The 16,085-nt window shown below is 44.9% G+C and overlaps 1 protein-coding gene and 1 pseudogene across 1 annotated transcript in view; both read right to left on the bottom strand.

The window, feature by feature from the left end:
• LOC124101723 (serine/threonine-protein kinase PAK 2) overlaps positions 1–13,408 on the bottom strand; it is a 25,823-nt gene extending 12,415 nt beyond the window's left edge. Inside the window, exons 1-5 of the mRNA XM_058583581.1 lie at positions 13,234–13,408; positions 4,645–4,792; positions 2,876–2,907; positions 2,439–2,543; positions 735–855 (exon numbers count right to left, since the gene is read on the bottom strand). Of these exons, the coding sequence (XP_058439564.1) occupies positions 735–855; positions 2,439–2,543; positions 2,876–2,907; positions 4,645–4,792; positions 13,234–13,242 (415 nt within the window). The 5' untranslated portion in view covers positions 13,243–13,408. The remainder of the gene's footprint in view (positions 1–734; positions 856–2,438; positions 2,544–2,875; positions 2,908–4,644; positions 4,793–13,233) is intronic.
• Positions 13,253–16,085, bottom strand: LOC124101724 (palmitoyltransferase ZDHHC19-like; annotated as a pseudogene).

The following is a 16,085-nucleotide window of genomic DNA, read 5'->3' on the forward strand; positions in this document are numbered from 1 at the left end:
TACCTCCTTCCTGGAACTGTTTACATTATTTATAATGCTTGATTCAGGCCACTGATATTAAGTGATTTTAAAGAGACATGGAAAACATGTTTTTCCTTTAAATATATTTTATGACTAAATGTTTCTATTTTGAAAAGCTAAAGGTCTGGACAAATATATACAAACCTCCTTTGATAAGGTTTCCAACTGTGTCCATGTTCATACCCTTTACATTTGGCTCATAGGAAATAGTATTGCTCCTGAAGGGACTGACTTCACTATCAATGCATAATATATTTCAAATGCAATAACAAAAAAATGAATAATATTTTGCCTTCACTTTTTGGGGGTGGTACTGGCGGTAGAATCCAGGGGCACTTTACCTCTGAGCTATGTGCCCAGCCCTTTATATCTTATTTTGAGACACAGTCTCACTAAGTTACCCAGACTGACCTTGAACTTGAAATCTTCTGCCTCAATCTCCTAAATTGCTGGGATTATAGTCATGTGCCACCATGCCCAGCTCACTACATTTGAACTGAAGCCATTACTTCTATAAGAAACAGTTTTTCTGCCTTAGCTAAAATAAATGGTATATATTTCAATTCAACTGGTTTTTTTTTGCAGTGCTGTGGAAGGCTTGAGGGCCTTACATACACCAGGCAAGTGCTCTGCTACTGAGCTCTATCCCAGACTTGGGGCAAATGTTTTAAGAAATGTTAACTCATAAATAATATGAAAAGTAGATAACATACTTATTTTCGCCACAATCTCCTCATCGGTCCAATTTGTGTTCTTTTTCTGTTTTTTTGAAGACTTGGCACCACTGCTGACAGTCGCGTCACCAAGAGGTGCAGGAAGAGCATCAGATATAGACTGTGTGGAAATATGCAGAGATATGGTTCATGACTGAGATTTGAAAAAAAAATATTTTCAGGTATTCTTACTGGAACACTATTCAGAGAGTTCCTTAATTTTTAACCAAAACTAAGTTATTTTTTCTTGTTGTTCTAAGGAATGCCATGCTTTCAGACTTAGAAAAAACATGTAGTGAAAAAAATGTGAAACATTTTTCTTTGCCATAGCATGAATGTATTTAAAAGTGTAACTAGCAGCTGGATGCAGCAGTGCATGCCTGTAATCCCAGCAACTGAGAGACTGAGACAGGAGGATTCCAAGTTCAAAACCAGCCTCAACAACTTAGTGAGACCCTGTCTCAAAATAAAAAATAATGAAGAGGGCTGGTAATGTGGCTCAGTGGTTAAGTGTCCCTGGATTCAATCCAAAGGGCCAAAAAATATATATATATATATATATATATATAACTAGCAAAATAGCAGGCCTATGAATAAAATTTCTATGTGCCCAGATCTAAAATAGTATAACAGGGTCTAGGGGTGTAGCTCGGTGGTAGAGTGCTTTCTTAGCATGTGTGAGGTCCTGGGTTGGAGCCTCAGCACCACAGAAAAAATAACTACATAAAACAAATGTATTGTGTCCATCTACAACTAAAAATATTTTTTAAAGTTAAAAAAATATAATAGTAAAACAACATAGCAGCACACTTTAAAACTAATGTTTTTCATAAAAAGAGAAAATGCAAAAGACTAGAAATCTTGACGATGAAATAACTAGTCTCCACAAAACATTTACACAAATATAATGCCTACTCTCCCTCTTTCACTTCAAGGAGCCAGTTGTAAGACAAATATAGAAAACACAGCCATCTGTCATGAGATGGGAATCCAATGGCAGTCCTCCCAGCCACCTCATCACAGTCCAGCCCCCTTAGTACTTCTCTCCCTGGCTCCATCTGAGCTCATTACTGTTGAAATTCTCCTCAGCTGGGGAGGAATTTCACTCTCAACTGTCTTTAGAATGCCATCAAGGCTTTGAGAGAAATGTCAAAATGAGAAATAAAATACATAATCTGGGGAAGAGGAAAGATCTAAGTTTTAGGTAGAAGAGTTACCCACATTATGAAACAGAGAAAAAAACAGGGAAATAGGGGGCTGGGGATGTGGCTCAAGGGGTAGCGTCCTCGCCTGGCGTGCATGCGGCCCGGGTTCGATCCTCAGCACCACATACGAACAAAGATGTTGTGTCCACCAAAAGCTACAAAATAAATATTAAAAAATTCTCTAAAAAACAACAACAACAACAAAAACAGAGAAATAGATGACCTTTCTGGAAAAGGGGGCAAAACATGGAAAGAAGAAATCTAGTGAGTTAAGTATTCTAACCTTTAAAGAAGCCATAGCTTTTTATTTTTCAAAAAAAGTGTTTTGTGATGAGTACTCTTTAGGTAAAAATTTTAATTTATTCTTAAATTAATTTTCTCATAGTAAAATATTTTAAACCTGAAGGCTTTTTGAAATTATCTCTGAAAGTCAAACACAAACAGCTGTTTCTTGAAACACACATGCACAGATGTGCACACCAGGTCATTAGTCACTCACTGGTCTTGTATGATCAGGTCGTGGGGCTGTGAAAGGCTGCACCCCTCCATCACCATCATCTTCCTCCATTACTATAGCTGATGTTTCCGGCCCCTTGGTGTTCAGCTGTGTTCAGGAGCAAAGGAAGACAAGCCAGGAACAGTCAAAGATTAAAATGTGACCAGGTCTCTTTTTTTTAAACAAACTTTAAGAAGTTATTTTTTCCATAGCTAATTTTTAAATGATTAATACACACTGGTTCCAATATAATCAATTAAAAAGTAAAGGTGATTTTCTGAAATATGGAAAATTAAATAAACATATATGATAAACATTCTTGAGTACTATTTAGAAACATTAAATACTTCTTTACCTCTTATTTTAGAAAGTAAAATAAAAACAGATTTGTTTTGGTAACCTTAATTAGAACAAGAACTATAAGAAATAAGTCAACTTACTGCTGGTGTTCCAGAAGGGAAGCAATCCTTCTCTGAAAATGAAAGAGAAAGGAATGTTAACAATTCACCAGAGAAAACTCTTCTATGACAAAAAGAAAAATAATATAAAAGAGGAGCAAGTGAAATGTCTTAAAACTGATTTCATTTTGACTACTCTAGAAATATGACAGTAATAGGAACATAAAAATAATAATTTATATAAGACTCAGCTACTAATTCTATAATCTTAATGAAACCTTAAAAATACATTTTGAAAAACCTGAATTGATCATTCAAATGATTGAATTTCATGGTATGTAAATTATACTTCAATCAAGTTATGAAAATGTAATGGAGTCCTGGCCTGGTAATTCCATGCCTATAATCCAAGTGGCTCAAGAGGCAGAGACAGGAGGATCTTGAGTTCAAAGCCAGCCTCAGCAATTTAGCTAGGTGCTTAGAAACTCAATGCGACCCTGCCTCTAAATAAAATACAAAATAGAGCTGGGGATGTGGTTCAGGAGTTGAGTGCTCCTGGGTTCAATCCCCTGTACCCTGCCCCCACCAAAGTGTAATGAAAACCATACCCACCAAGCTGTATTAAAATATAACATTCCTTGTTTAAGATACTTTCTCCAGAGAATTGCCTACCAAGGAGCAAAAGGATATAAAGCCACCAAACATGGCAACTGGGAAAAGAATTATTTTTGAGATGTTTTGTTTCTTTTTAAAATGCAACTTACTATTGACACAGAAGTTCTAGGTAAAAGTCTAACCTTTTCCTAAGGATACCAGGTAAGATATTTATAGAAAAAGTCAAGATTAGTATTACTTGCAAAGAAGTCTACTTCTTTTGTGAACATAGCCTTTATCTGTGATGATGTAAACATATTAAATACAATTAATCCAAATCAGATATGATTTTTGCATAATTACATTATTTTTAAAATAATGTAATATATGATATATGACTTTAGAGACAGAGAAACATGTTAAATAAAAATTATATCCTGGGGGAGTAATGGGCAAAATCTACACTGAGGGAAAAAGGACAAATGATTTTGCATCTTTTAAAGTACAGTGCAAAGAGGAGAAAGCAGGAGAACCAGCGTGGGGAAGGGGAGTCTAACTAAATCTCCAAAGACATTCCAGGGATCGCTCAACCAACTGCACCACGTGGACTTCATTCTGATGCTGCCTTACACAAGCTGTTTTTAAAAATCCAGTATATTCCAATTCTTACCCACTTAGATTCTAATTCTGAGGAATAAATCCTTTGAGTTATAATGTTTATTTTTATGTATTTGCATGTAATTTTTGAGTAGAAACTACTTTTTATTTCAAGGTCTGTGCATTTATAAAGCAAAAATTCCTTCTATGCCACTGACAATAAACATATCTCTACATTAAACATGTCTAGAAATCCACACTTTTTTCTTCTAAACTGATAATCATTTAAAGCCATTGAGGAGGAAAAAACCCAAAGTAAATGTAACAATATGGAACAAGTGTGAATCCCACTAACATGTTGAATTATAATGTATAAGAAATATGGAAAAAATGTAACAGATCCGATTCCATTTCTAACAAAATTATGAGATCAATGAAATCCTCAGTCTCCAGATGATGTTCAAGAGCCATCCGGACAGTTGACAAAAGGAGTATCTATGTAGGAGAAAGTAGGAACAATACAGTTTAGTCTTTTATTTTTCCAGAAATGATCTTTTTATCTATCAGTGCTTCATAAGTTTCCATGGGATTCAGTCTTTTATCACTGTCTGATTTCTCACCAGGAGGAGCCAATCTGAGATTTTTCTGTTTCAAGGTGCTGGCGTTATAATACTTGATGACACCCCGCAGAGCTAGAGGATGCTCTGTTGGCTTTCCTTTGAGGACCCTGAAGGTTTGTGGCAACTGAGCCCGCTGCTCTGGCATGCCCTAACAAAGAGAAATTCAGACATGAGTTGTGGTTTGAATTGCTCTAATACTATCAATTTTCAGACATAAATATCAACATACATAAAACAAACCCATACACATAATTTTAGATTTGACTAAATTCTAAATGGTCTCGTTTACTAAAACTCTACTTTTCCATATTTATTTTGGAAATCAACAGGAAAGATCCAAACAGAGGAATGGAATGGAGTGCTGGGCTTGTTTGGGGAGAGGGACAGAAGTGTCAAACCTGTATTTCCTCTTGTTCATCACCCACCAGAGTAGCTCCTAATTGAAAAGGTTTAAGCCAAGAGCAAAAGTCAGGGACAGCAAACAGGAAGAAGGATGCTTGCTTATGTCTGGTTCTGCTCTAGGCTTTAGACAGAGAACACAGGGCGGCAGGCCCATTCCAACTTCAGCACTTCAGGGAATACAAATGTAGGGTTTTGAAACCAAGAACCCACTTTATACAGTGTTTACTGTTTCAGATCTTTTTAGGCGGGGAGGAGGAGGAGTACCAGGGGTTGAATTCAGGGGCACTCAACCCCTCAGCCATACCCTCAGCCTTTTTATTTTTTGAGACAGGGTCTCACTAAATTCCTTAGTTCCTCGCTTAGTTGCTGAGTCTGGCTTTGAACTTTCAAACCTCCTAAATCAGCCTCACAAGCTTCTGGGATTATAGTCATGCTCCACTGAACCCAGCAATACATTACAGTTTTTTTCCCCTAAATCCATTTAAAATAATCTAGTAGTACATTACATGATCATGCCATATTTTTAATCATTTTACTACTAATGATATTTGAGTTGATTTTTTGCTACATTTTGCTATCTAAATAATGGCACAAAACCCTTAATTTACGCTGTTCTATGGTTCCCCAAGGACACACATGCTAATAATTACATTTCTGGGTTAAAAGGTATATATGTGAAAGTAACATATTCATTTGTGATTTGGGATATATACATAGAGATTTTTTTAAAATTATTTTGTTTTTTATTGTTTTTTTTGGTGTTTGGGATTAAACCCAGGGCCTCAAGCTGCTAAGCTTAACCTGCTAAACACTACCACAAGTTACCTCTAGTCCCAAGATCTTAATGATATGGAGTCAAATTGGCTTGTTTCCTCCCCCATCTCCTGTACTGGGGACTGAATCCAGAGGTGCTTTAACACTGAGCTTCATCCCCGGTCCCCCCACCCTTTTGCAAATTTGGGACAAGAGTCTTGTTAAGACCCCAACACCTGCATCAAACCTGTGATCATCCTACCACATCCTGGAGACTCTGGGATTACAGGGGTGAACAAAGTGCTTGGTTCCACAAATTATGATGATGATGATGATTATGATGATGCTGGGTTTTTTGTTTGTTTGTTTGTTTGTTTTGAGACATAAGGTCTCACCATTTTCCTCAGGCCCATCTCAAACTCATGGACTCAGTGATCTTTGTGTATCAGTCTGCTTAGCACCTGGAACTATAGGCATGTGCCACCAAGCCCAGATTTCATTTTTATTCTTTTTAAAAAATATTTAGTTGTAGATGGACACAATACCTTTATTTTATTTATTTTTATGTGGTGCTAAGGCTCTAACCCAGGGCTTCATGCGTGCTAGGCAAGCGCTCTACCACTGAGCCACAACCCCAGCCCAATGTTTTTATTCTTTGTTTTTGGAAGTACTAGGTATTGAAGCCAGGAACATTATACCACTGAGCTACATTCCCAGCCCTTTTTACTTTGAGTTAGGGTCTTGCTAAACTACCCAGTGCCGCAGTCTGGCTGGGCACAAAATAATCGAGCAGCCACACAGCCTTGTAGGTTCAAAACAGGAACTCCTTTATTCTCAGCACTCCCACGAACACCAAGCATGCGCCCTCCCCCCCCCACCCCAACCACCACAACCGGAAATCCCTCCTCCGGAAAATCCCTCCTCCAGCACTTTCCCCACCAATGGGAACTCTCTGGGAATCCCCTGGAGAACTCCAAAGTAGCAGGCTGAGGCAGAGAGCAGGGGTCTAATATGCAATTGAATACACAGCTTAACATAACCATTATCATCTTAATGGCTTGCTGCCATCACCTCTCAACCACTCTGTTCTGGCAAAAATGCCATGCTTCATTCCAACTCAGCTATGGCTCTCAGCAGCCCAGGCTGGTCTCAAACTTATGATATTTCTTCCTCAGCCTCCTGAGCTGCTGGGATGATAGGCAGACGTCACTATGCCCAGTCATCTTAAATTGCTTTTTTTTTTATTATTCTGGGTTTCCTATCACATGTAAAATGTCTTATCAATATGAGATTGTACAGCCAAGTGTGGTAGCATGTACCTGTAGTCCCCCATGCTCAGAAACAGGAGCAAGAGAATCACTGGAGCCCACACATTTGAGACCAGTGTGAGCATCAGAGGAAGCCCCACCACACACCCAAAGAAAATGGAAAAAAAGATAAATGTGGGGTGCTCCAATAACTAACAGGGAGAAAATAACCCAAATTTAAATGTGAGGTCTCTGGTGTGGCTCAATGGTAGAGCTCTTGCCTAGCATGCTTAAGGACACGAGTTTTTATGCTTATTCATATTAGCCCCAAAGAAAAATCTAAAATCTCCAAATCCTTCTCTATAATGAAATATATATATATATATATATTTGTGTGTGTGTATCTATATATCTGTGTGTGTGTGTGTGTATCTATATATCTGTGTGTGTGTGTGTGTGTGTACACATTTTCCCCCAGCACTGGGGGGTTGAGCCCAAGGACATCCTACCACTTAGCTTTATCCCTAGCCCTTCTTATTTTGAGATACAGTCTTGCTAAATTGCAGAGGCTGGCCTAAAGCTGCCTCAGTTCCTGAGTTGCTGGAATTAGTCATGTGCCACCAAACCCAGTTTACAATCCCTTTTCTAGCCAGTCCAGTGGTGCACACCTGCCTTCCAGCACTCAGCACACTGACATAGGAGGTTTGCTTGACCTCAGAAGTTCAAGACTGGCCTGGCCAACATACTGGGAACTCCACCTCAAACAGACAGAAAACCCACAAAACAGATGGTCAATTTTTCTTTCCTTTTCCACATCTGAGGATTGAAAACAGGGGTGTGTTACCATTGACCAACATCCCCAGCACTTTTTTTTTTTTGATACAAACAATTCTCTTTAAGTTACTGATTCTTGACTTATGATCCTCCTGCCTCAGTCTCTTGAGTAGGTGGGCTTATAGATGGGCACCCCTGTACCCAACTCTATTATCAGTTTTCAAGTATGCAGTAAATTAACTGCAACAACCATATTGACCATTATATCTCTGAAACTTACTCATGTTTAACTGAAACTTTGTAATTTCTGACTAATCTACTAGCCTATTAATACTAATAATAAACAAGTTCCCTTCCAATTTTATGGAATCGTTTCAGGTGCACTTGGTATTATCCAGGCTGGTGGGTATTCTCCGTCTCCAGCCCTTGCCAGGAAGCCAGCCAGGTCAGTCACTGTGATTATTACTGTTGCTGAATGTCTTGCACAAGGGCAAAGAGTCAGGCTTGAGTCTCCAGAGAGCAAGGATCTTCCCTTCCAGGAGGGCTCTGTCCCAGCCCCTCAGAGCCTCCACCCAACACCAGGAAACACACTTCCCTGAACCAAGGACACATAGGCACAGCTGCCATAGGAAGCAGCAAAAAATATGTGTATATTACAGGCATGGGGGTCTTGGCACTCTCAAAAGGGGAGTGAGGTCTCAGGCACAAGAGACCCCCACGTGGGGCTCAGGAGATGAACTTCTGGTGCGTGTCCTGGCATTGCTGGGTGTGAAGGGAGAATGGGAGGCCAAGCCTCCCTTGGAAGCCTCCCAATGCACCACTGGGCTGATGAGAAGCTAAACACAGAGTCAGTACATGGGGGATCTCCCTACCCTCCACCCCACAGCTCACAGTCAAGTCCCAGGGTGCCTAGAGGCAGGACGAGGGAGAGGGCTGGCACCACATCACTGCAAGGGCACATAGGGGGCACTGTGCGTTACCCACCCCACTGTACACCTAATGCTCCACTCCAAATGTTTCACATCATACATCAAATAAAAATTTCCATTAAAAAAGAAGCTGGGGTTTCTGGGGTTGTGGCTCAGGGGTAGAGTGCTTGTCTAGCATGCATGAGGAACTAGGTTCAACCCCCGACACCACATAAAAATAAACAAATAAATATGTATGTCCATCTACAACAGATATATACATATGTACACACACAAATAAACACACATATAAAAGAAACAGAATTGTCTTTAAAACATAAACCACTGGACTAGTCTGAGTCCTCATTAATAGCTGAGGAAACTGGGAACCAAAAAAGTAAGGACTGGCCCAGAGCCAATCAGAAAGTTAGTGTTTCAGTCTTTTCTCCTTCTCTATCCAGGGATACCTGGGTGTGCTCTGAAGCCCTGTGACCTGTACCCTGTACCCTCCAGGTCCATAATCCCACTCCTTATGCTCCAAGTGCTTCAGCTTCAGGGTCTACCCGACATGGGGGCTTCCCCCAACACATGTGCAACCACAGACCCCCATGGTTCAAAGCTCACCCAATACTCCTTACCTTCTGTACAGGTGCAGACTTGCCACTCCTTGGGGGGGCCTGAGTGGCAGACCTGGGCCAAAGGGGGTCTTTAAGGTGTTCTGTTGGCCCCCAGTTGGTCCCCTGGTCCACCTGAAGGCAGACCGCCTCAGACATGTACCTGGGAAGCAACAGGCCAACTGCAAGGAGTCACTACCCACCTTGGCCTGGTCTCCCTGACCACTCTCACCCCTCAGCTGGGAAAGCACAGAGCCCAGGGCTCTCATCCAGGAGCCTTATCCAGGTTGCCATTCCCCTTGAGCACATTTCTTGGGGCAAGAACCTACAACACCAAGGAAGAGTGAAATTCCCAGAAACTCCCAGAGTGCCCTGGAGAACACCCCAAAGGAAAGGAACAGGGAGTGTTAAGGCTGGGAGCTGGGGACAGGGACCAGGGAAATAGACCCAGCTTCACGCCCCCTGCACCAGCCCCAGGGTCCAGCACTTGAGCCCTTGGTTGACCAACTCACTTGGGTCCCAAAGGTGCACATAGTGCGATATAACAGTTTCTTGGGCAGCCCTCATTGAATGCGTTGTCATGCTGGAGGGAAATGAGGAGGGGAAGAGAAGTTCAGAATCAGCAGGACTGGGCAAGGCCATCTCCCAGGGACCCTCGCTAAGTTGGTCAGTTAAGCCAGGGCTCAACCTGGGCCTGTGGCCAGGTCTAGGTACAGTGGTGCCCAAGAGTGACCCAGGGCCTCCTGCCTTCCCAGGCTCCTAGGAAGAGTGACCTCCCTTCACCCACTTGTGAGCAGCTGTCCCCAGACAGTGCTGACCCAGCACCCACCTCTCCTGCCTTCTCAGGGCTCCTCAACCCCTAGTGCTTCCCTTTGCAGGATCCTTACTCTGTCTCCATTGGCCACACCTGTCCTCTCACCTCATCCTTCCAGGTACCTTTTAAGATCTGTCTCGTGCTGTTCTGCTCAACTGATCCAAAGGTGGTGTCACCACCCCGCTCCCACTTGACTCTCTTACCTCTCGATTTTCTAAAAATCTACCTTCATTGAGTTTCACTATCTGGGAGACCAGTGGCAACAGGGGATGCCCAGACATATTTCCCTAGTGAAAAATCAGAATTTCCAGGAAAATCTGAGCTGAAGACCTTCAGTACACAAAGCAGGAAAGGTCAAGCTCAAAGGTCATGTCCTTCCCAGGACACTGACTGGCTTCTCCTCTCTCCCTTATTCTACTTTCTCTTTCCCCTGAGTTCATCCCTCAGCCTCGACCCCTCCTCCTTCCAGACCAGGTTGAGTTTCATCCCAACTTCATGAGCTTTAGGTACCAAATACTCTGTTATAATGGAAAGTGGCCCAGCAGCACCTCTATCCACCCCAAGTCTCCAATGGCCTACACATGAAGACTTTCATCTTCAACACTCTTCTCCACCAGAGGAAAGACGACTCCACATCAGAACAGCTCTGGAATATGTCCAAAAAGCAACTCGAATCATTGTCCTCTATGAGGTTCTGCCTCCTTTAAGGTGTTCACAGCACTTAAGAAATGAGTATACCACCAGGTGCAGTGGCACACACCTGTAATCCCAGGGAATTGGGATTCTGAGGTGGGAGGATCACAAGTTCAAGGCCAGCCTCAACAACTTAGCAAGGCCCTCAACAATTTAGTGACACCTTATCTCAAAACAAAATAGAGCAAGGATTAGGGATGCAGGTTTGGTGGTAAAGCAACCCTGGGTTCAATCCCCAGTATCAGAAGAAATAAATTAATTAATAGCGGAGCATTAAAAAATTACAGAATCTTTAAACTTAGAGAAAGAATATTTGATTAGATATATATCATGTATAGAAAATATTGATTGTACATAAGGTATAGAAAATGCTTAAGGAATGATAGTAAATTTCTAAGAACTGAGAGGTAAATGTGAATACCTTCCTCCCCCCACATGGAACCCTATCACACACAACTAGAATCCAACAGCTCTGAGGCACCCAGACCAGCCTCTCTCACTGGCTCCACTCCTGGGGCTCCTGCTCCAATTCTGTGTCTCAAACACCCTCACACTCCACAGGACAAAATCCAGAGGCATCTTCTTCTTGCCCCATCTTCTGCCCAACTTCCTGCTGCCTCTCCTTCTTCCCCTTATCCTGGGGGGTCAGGGCACCAGGCTTCTCTCGTTCCTTTCCTCTTTCCTTCTATCCCCAAATGTTGGTTCTTCTGTTTGTTGGTTCACTCATTGATTCAGATGTCTTTTCTCTGTGTTCTGGGGATTGAAGAATTCAGGGCCTTGCACATGCTAAGCACACACTCTACCACTGAGATGCACCCCCATCAGAAATATTTCAGGGCATCAAAAATGCTTCTGTCCAACCAGGCACGGTGGCACACACCTGTAATCCCAGTGACTTGGGAAACTGACAAGGTTTGAGACCAGCCTCAGCAACTTAGTGAGACCCTGATTCACAATAAAAAGTAGCAGGGACTGGGGATGTAGCTCAGTGGTAAAGTGCCCCTGGGTTCAATACCGAATAGCAAACAAACAAACCCCCGTCACTGCACTGGGGATGGAAAGCACCCTGCAAACAGCATGGCCAGCCTACTTTCAGTGGTGAGGGCAGCTGCAACCCGAGGCCCTGAGCACCATGGGGAGTGGAAAGGGAAGAGCAGAGAGAGAGTATCATGGGAACCATGTAGGCAACCCAGCTCACAGCACCCAGGTACATGCAGAGGAGAAGCCCAGAGAGTTAAGTGCTGAGACAGCGACTTCTGGTTTCAGAGGCTGTGTCTAGACCAGAAAGAGTAGTCTGAAGATGTCTGCTGAACTTGGCCATTAAAGAGGGCATCATCCTGACAGCAAGGGCTGGGCTGACCTGGGCCAGGAAGTGAAGGGGGAGCTAGTGAACAAGGTCAACTCTTTCAGGAAATAAGGCCCAGAAGGTACAACAGGTGGAGTGGAGGCCTGGGATGTTAAGGCTGGGACTTGTATGACTTTTAATCTGAGCACAAACATGTGTAGATGACCATGGGAAGGAATGGTAGTGATGTAACAGCAGCACACAGGGCACTCTCTGGTGCCAGCCACTGTTCTATGTGGTTTACATGAATCAACCCACAATTCCCTGTTTTTCAGATAGGGAAATTGAGTGACCAGGGGCTGAGTAGCAACCCCAGGTCTCCCTGCTGGTCAGTTCTAGAGCTGTGATTTGAACTTATGTGGTCTTCACCAGAGTCTTTGCCACCAACCACCAAGCAAGTGATTCTAGGAGGAGTTGAAGTCAGGGAATGGAGTATGGTGGGAGTGAAAGTTGGAGCATGGGATCAGTGCCTGAAATTAGTGCTGCCAAGAATAGAAAGGAGCCCTGTCTGGTGAATCTTAGAGTGCAGACCACATTTAGGTCCCTTGAGACTTGGGGATCCTGGACTTGGAGGGCCTCACTCTGAGCAGAGGAGGAAGGGCGATGGCCTATGGCCTGACCTGGGGCTGGAAGAACCACAGGATGGAGGAAGGGAAAAGGCTGCCAGGCAAACTCAATGATGATACTAGAAGCTGGAGAGAGGAGGAGACAGGCAGACTACAGGGCTGAGGAATAAGGGCCAAGCACAGGAGTCACAGGTGGGAGGGAACCACATATGGCAGTGGTGGGTGGTGACTAAAAGGATGGGAGGTGATGAGCAGACAGGCTCCTCTGTCTGTTCAGCCGTCTCAGGGTCTGCAGCTTCCCCTCCCCCACTGATGCTGCCCACCAGTCTTCCTGAAAGAGACTTTAGTCAAGTGATTGCCATACTAGAGGAAACACAGGGAAAAGATGCCCACTCCTATTATTTCTAGTGGATGCTCAAAGAAAAAGCAATGAAGACACAGATGGGGAAGAAAGCAATGAAACTGTTCCTCACCGAGGACATGAGGCTCCATTCAGAGTGAACAACAACGAATGCTGGGGAAGAAGCTCAGTGGTCGAGCACCCCCTGATTCAATCCTCAGTGCTGGAAAAACAGCAACACTAAGGGCTCCTGCTCTTTGGAAGATGCTATGAAGAAAATGAAATGACAAGCCATGAATTGCAAGAAAAGATTTGCAACACATAGATCTGTATCCAGTATAGAGAACTCCTGAAACTCAATAAGAAAACAACACAGTTTTTTTTAAATGGACAAAAGATTGGAGCAAACACTTCACCAACAATATACCCATGGCTGATAAGACATGAAATATGCTCAACCCCACTGCTCCCGCCCCAGCTAGCACCGCCCACCGCTCTCCCTCCCTGGACTGGACAGTTAGTCCAGTACACCCAAGGGAAACCTCCCTCTACCACACTGTCCTCCCACCTGTCCCTTTTCAACTTTCATTACCCTACTCTGTGGGCCCCTAGATTCTTAACTCCACAGGCATCCTACCCCGCCCATGTCCCTGACCCCACTGGCCTTCCACCTGTCCTTCACAGGTCCTCCCCAGTGACTTCTCCCTCTAGCCCTGCCCATGTCAGCCCCTCCCCTGTCACCCTGACCCTCCTGGGCTGTTTGCCCCTCCCTCCCCACCACACAAGCTCTTCCCAGTGTGGGCCCTTGGGACTGTGGTGGATACGTCATGGTTTTGTCCAAAAACGCCATGTTCCTCCTGTGTATGATGAAAACCACGCAGGTGGCCAGCACGGTACCCAGATAGAGGCACAGGGACAAGAGGAGTAGCAGGTAGAGCCGGATGTTTCAGTGCCCCATACAGTTATTCACCCACCTGCAATGGTGGTCGAACTCCTAGGGGAGAGGAGGCAGGTCAGAGGGCCCATCTGGAATGGCCTCCATCACCCCCTAATCCTGAGGCCTCCCCTAACGCAGCCCTCTAGGCCGCCTGCTCTTGACCTTACATAAGGGTTCCCATCTCAGCGAGAACCTGGCATTTCCATGGTTAGAGCACAGTTAGGACCCCATGGCTCATCAGGTCACCTGTCCTGAGTGAGGTCTTTAGAGACAAGACCTGCCTGGTGTCACTTGGACCAGGATATAACAACTCTGGGCCTCCATTTTCTCAGATACTGGATGAGGATGAAAAAAACACCCTTGCCCTACCAGCCGTCTGTACTTGTGAACCCGAGCAGGGTGGGCACATCAGACACATGCACTCAGAACCAGGAAACCCTTCAACTGGGACACCCAGACCAAGACAGGCAATGATCCCCAGGACAGGGCAGCAGTCAGCCTAAAGGGCTGGGGATCTACTATCAGCAAGCCAGGGGAGGGGACAGTCATTGCCTTTCCTCCCCCTGACTCCACCAGGCTCAGCACAGAGGGGATGCCCTTTGCATATCAGCACCTGTGCAAGCAAGGCCAGCCTCGCTGGACAGGTGTAGAACTGGAGGCAATAACAGATGCAAGTGACCCTGAGTGGCAGAGAGCCACTTGAAGAACTCTGGGAACATGGTCTGATACCCCCACCTGGCCCACTCATGATGTGAGGTTCCTGGTCCTGGCCAGGTGCCTGGAGATAGGTTGGTGAGTGGACAGGGAGGAGGAGCACTCACCTCCACACAGATGTCACACCTTTTGCAGTGGAAGGTTCGGGGCAGGCGGTGAAAATAACAGGTGGGACACCACGGCATGTGGTATAACCTGCCATTCACTCGTGCCATGTAGGGAGCCTCAGGGTCCTGCTCGAAGGCACCTGGCAGGGGGAGATGTGTGGGCAGTGGAGGAGGCCCTTGTATCACTCTGATGCTTAGGGCAGCCCCATAGCATCACTGGGCATCAAGAAGGTGGGGAGGAGGAGGGCAGGGGAACCCCAGTCCCTGTTGAGCAAGCTGACCACTCAGATGGGCGGCCGTCAGAGAGAAGGGCTGTCCAGCCACAGGAGCTCTACATGGAGCTCCCCCCTTTAGAATAGTGATCAGTGCTTGGAGTCGGGTGTGAAATGGGAAGGAGGAAGGGTGAACTGTGTGGTTGGAAGAGCCTCCTGCCTCTTTTGCCCGGTCCTCCCTTCTAAAGCAACTGGAAAACCTCCAGGATTCTGTTTTTCACACTTCAGTGGCTTGGGAAATGAAGTGCCAGGGCCCAAGTAATGATGACAGGGTAAGAAGGGATCCTGAGGCCACAGGTGGGGTCAGCCCTTTACAAATGACCTCTGTAGGCACCAGCCTTGGGGTGCCACCTCCCTCTCCCAGGAGTCTGAGGCCTTACCTCTGTGTAAGGTGCCTGGGTCCGAAAAATTCATGCCAATGAGGCTGTACAAACTCAGGAGGCAGAGAAGTCCGGAGACCACTGGGTAGGCCCACTCTCCATTTTGCCCCAGTGCTCGGCCTCTGAAACCAGAGCCAGACTCAGTTCTAGTCGGGGGCAACCCGGAGCCCCCATGAGGCCCAGCTCACCTGAGTTCAGACCCACACACCTTAAGGACGGATCTGAATATCCAGGCTAGAGACAGACCCCATTCCCTCCACCAAATGTCACCAGCATTACCAGCCTCCCACAGTCCCCCAAAGCCTCAGGCTCCCCACATCTCTGTGCTTCCCACTAAATATCCTCCTTCCCCTCCTGGCCTCCCTCCACCTCCCTGCCTCTGCACTCTCACTGTCTATTTCCCTTCTGTCTCTTGGTGGGAACCCAACAGCTGGCCCGGAGACTCACGGAAACGTAAAGAACACAGCACTTAGAGAGACCAGGGCTGCCACATTGAAACAAGCCCAAAGGCTTGAGAATAGCCAGGATCTGGCTGGGGGTGGAGGTGGGGACAATAAATCGTTTGATGCAGTCAT

Source organism: Marmota monax, unplaced genomic scaffold, assembly GCF_021218885.2.
Source record: "Marmota monax isolate L192 unplaced genomic scaffold, Marmota_monax_Labrador192_F-V1.1 WCK01_AAM20220418_F8-fsc00052, whole genome shotgun sequence".
NCBI classification, from domain to species: Eukaryota; Metazoa; Chordata; class Mammalia; order Rodentia; family Sciuridae; genus Marmota; species Marmota monax.